The 3095-nt window shown below is 33.9% G+C and overlaps 1 protein-coding gene across 1 annotated transcript in view; it reads left to right on the forward strand.

Annotated features, from left to right (window-relative positions):
• Window positions 1–3095, forward strand: part of LOAG_18045 (hypothetical protein) — a gene marked incomplete at its 3' end in the record, with an annotated part of 14658 nt that overhangs the window by 9635 nt on the left and 1928 nt on the right. Inside the window, exons 20-28 of the mRNA XM_020450715.1 lie at window positions 294–390; window positions 514–624; window positions 868–975; window positions 1092–1227; window positions 1373–1510; window positions 1641–1669; window positions 2099–2210; window positions 2351–2455; window positions 2846–3031. Coding sequence (XP_020305569.1) covers window positions 294–390; window positions 514–624; window positions 868–975; window positions 1092–1227; window positions 1373–1510; window positions 1641–1669; window positions 2099–2210; window positions 2351–2455; window positions 2846–3031 — 1022 coding nt within the window. The remainder of the gene's footprint in view (window positions 1–293; window positions 391–513; window positions 625–867; window positions 976–1091; window positions 1228–1372; window positions 1511–1640; window positions 1670–2098; window positions 2211–2350; window positions 2456–2845; window positions 3032–3095) is intronic.

A 3095-nucleotide genomic window follows, 5' to 3' on the forward strand; every position in this document is an offset into this window, starting at 1 on the left:
ATATATATATATATATATATATATATATATATATATATAGTATATATATATATATATATATATATATATATATATATATATGTACGTAACGTAACAATGTTGAGAGAGGTATTGAAGGAAAGTGTATGTTTGAAGAAGTTCTAATTTATTATTGAATTTTGGATTCCACCGTAAAATTTAAAATTTATCGTGAATCTCTTTTTCAGTCTCGAAAAAAGTCTCTTTTGAAAAAGTCTCTTTGCATTTATTCGCTCCATATAATCTTATTGTCATGAAAGGGTTGTCGTTTTTAGGCCTCGGCGACTTTCACATACCCACGAGCATGCTACACATCCAGAGGCTCGTTTACGTTCTACTACGTTTTCGGAAAAAAAAGTGAAAAAAGTGCTGGTAAATCTTGTCATTAATCTCTGTTTACCATTTTGAAAAATTACATTCCATTTTCTGAGCACTATCTATAAATTAACAGTTCTTCATTTCAAGTTTTATTTTCAAATTTGTAAAAATTAGCAGAAAGTTTCGTTGACAACGGCTGACTCAACGGTACTGAAAGATGACTCTGTGAAGCAGAATGCTGTACATCTTGCGAACATCAATCTTGCTGAATCTGATGCAGAAATTATTGTATGTCTTTTTTTGCAAATATTATCCAATTAAAAAACCAGTGATCTGAAAATTTTGTATCGACCTAATGGTAATGAGGAAGCGAGTCTGGGAAGGAAGAATGAGGGAACGGAAAAGCGGGGAAGAGATGCATGAAGGAGGGAAGTGTTCAAAAGAAGGGGAGAACGACAAATTGTGCCTGAAGAAATCTTGTGTTATATACTTCTAAAATCATGTCTATTTCTTTTTATTTTAACGATTTAGCTGAATCGTTTACCGGAAGAAGCTTCAGTTTCGGAAACACCGCCACATCTTTCTTTTGTCAGTGAACTTATATCGAGTACAGTATTTCTTAGTGGCGTTACTGCAGAAGTAAGCATTTTAAAATAGTTTTCATTTTATAAAGTCCATTATTTTCTCAATATGTCACATCCTATTTTCTTAGCAAGAAACTGTGTATTATTGAGGAGTGGTCTAAATTATTACAGGAAGAGTTAACTGAAGCAAACTCAGATTCGAAACAGCATAGAATAATGTCGGATAATCGATCAGCTGTCGCAGATCTTCAAAATAATTTATTAAAAGCACCGTCTATTGTTTCTGCACGAACCGTTCCTGAAAGTGGTATGCATGGAACACCTTTCCTTTGTCTTTCATTTTCGTAATACCTCACACTCATAAGAGATTCTTTAGAATCTGGTTATCGTATCGATAATCAAATTGTTGGAGGTATTAGTCGTATGGCTGCTCAGCAGTGCGTATTTTTTAGCAGCTGAAAACATCAAAACAGAAGAAGTCAAAGCTGGTCATTTGTCAGTGCTGGATGGAGTATCTCGGATGAAACAGATTGATGCTGGAAAAATGACGAAGACTGAGGACGATCAGCGGTCATCCACTGAAGCATCAGGTTTGTTTAAATAAGCAAGAAAGATGTCTCCATCGATTTTATTGTTGGATATGCAATAAATGGTACTTTATATAATTATCGTTATTTTGTAGATGGAAATGATGACAAGTCGACAGTTTTAACATAACAGAAGTTGTGGAAGAAAAAAGGCAACATCCGGTTCGTTTTTGAATATCTCTTTTTCCTCGAACATTTAAAGTGATTTTCTCTGATGCCTGCATTTTTCTTATTGTTCGTATATGAAAGTGCGATACAATATAAGATTTCAAGCTTATTGCATATCGATAAGGACATTAAGAATTCTAGTTCATTTTGTTTTGTCGTTTACAGAACTACTTCGAATGATAATGAATGCTACTTTCGAATGATAATGAATATCTGTATGTTTGAAGGAGACTACATTAGTTGTATGTAGTTGTGGCTACAATTCCGGTGAGGTTATTGTAAAGTGGCATCCGGATTAGCCAAGTGCATATCTAATATTCCTATTTGAGGGCTTTTATAATTGAAAAATTTGAATGCGGTATTATAAACTTAGTTTCTTTTTCTTTGTGTGTGTGTGAAAATATCGGTATTTTTCTCTTGCAGGACACAAGTGAAAGACAAGCAGAATTGGTGATCCTAGCAAAAAGTAATGAGATGGATTTAAAAAAGGATGTTGACAGCGAGCCAAAGGAATGCGCTGGAGTGCAGCAGATTTGTAAATTTATATTGGTTTTTTTAGATGCAGTTATACAGGAAACACTGTTTTTTACAATTCAGTATTTTGAAAATTCCATTGAGCGGGTGTGCTTCTTTTTGATTGTTAAATGATATAATAAAGCATCTTTTTTTTTACAGCACCTGATGATTCAATTCAAAAAGAAACTTTAATTTGTAAAGAAATCTCGTTGGAATTAGAAGCCACAGCTGAAGATATAGCTTCAAAAGAATGTGATGATGAAGGTGAGCTATGATAACAGTTAGAAAAGATAGATATCTCATGTTGACTTTTGTTGGGCTTGGCTTAGTTTTACGATCGATTCTAGTATCCAGACGTGTAGAATTCTAGTGAATTGTTCGGTGATATGAGTTAATAACAGTCTATTTAGAAGTATGTGGATATTATGAATTTTAGTTCTTTTTGGATTCATAATTTCCAAAATGATATTTCGTTGGATCACTTGTGCATGTTGTAAGCATTGTTGTTTTCCGTTAAAAATTCTGGAGTTCATTTTGATAATATGGGAATCTGTCAAGGAAATTAAGATACGAGCTGAAGAAGCTAGTTCAACAAGGAAGTCGAGTGTTTTATAATAGTATAGTCTGAATAATAATGTACGCAAAAATTTTTAGCTTGGCATCCGCCGATGTCTTTGGGACTTAAGCAACGTGGTCGTGGAATGAAAAAGAAGAAAGTTGGTAGAAATGCGTCGAATACATTGGCCGAACGTAAAGGCGTTGGAAAGGGAGGATCCAAACAAACAAACAGTGAGGAGCGAAGTAAAGAAAGTGAGGAATGCTCATCGAGTGATGATGAAAGTGTGTTTTGCCTGCTTACTTAACATTCCACAGTTGGTAGATGACTAATTTTTTTAAAAGAAAA

This window comes from Loa loa (assembly GCF_000183805.2).
Source record: "Loa loa unplaced genomic scaffold supercont3.182, whole genome shotgun sequence".
Taxonomy (NCBI): Eukaryota; Metazoa; Nematoda; class Chromadorea; order Rhabditida; family Onchocercidae; genus Loa; species Loa loa.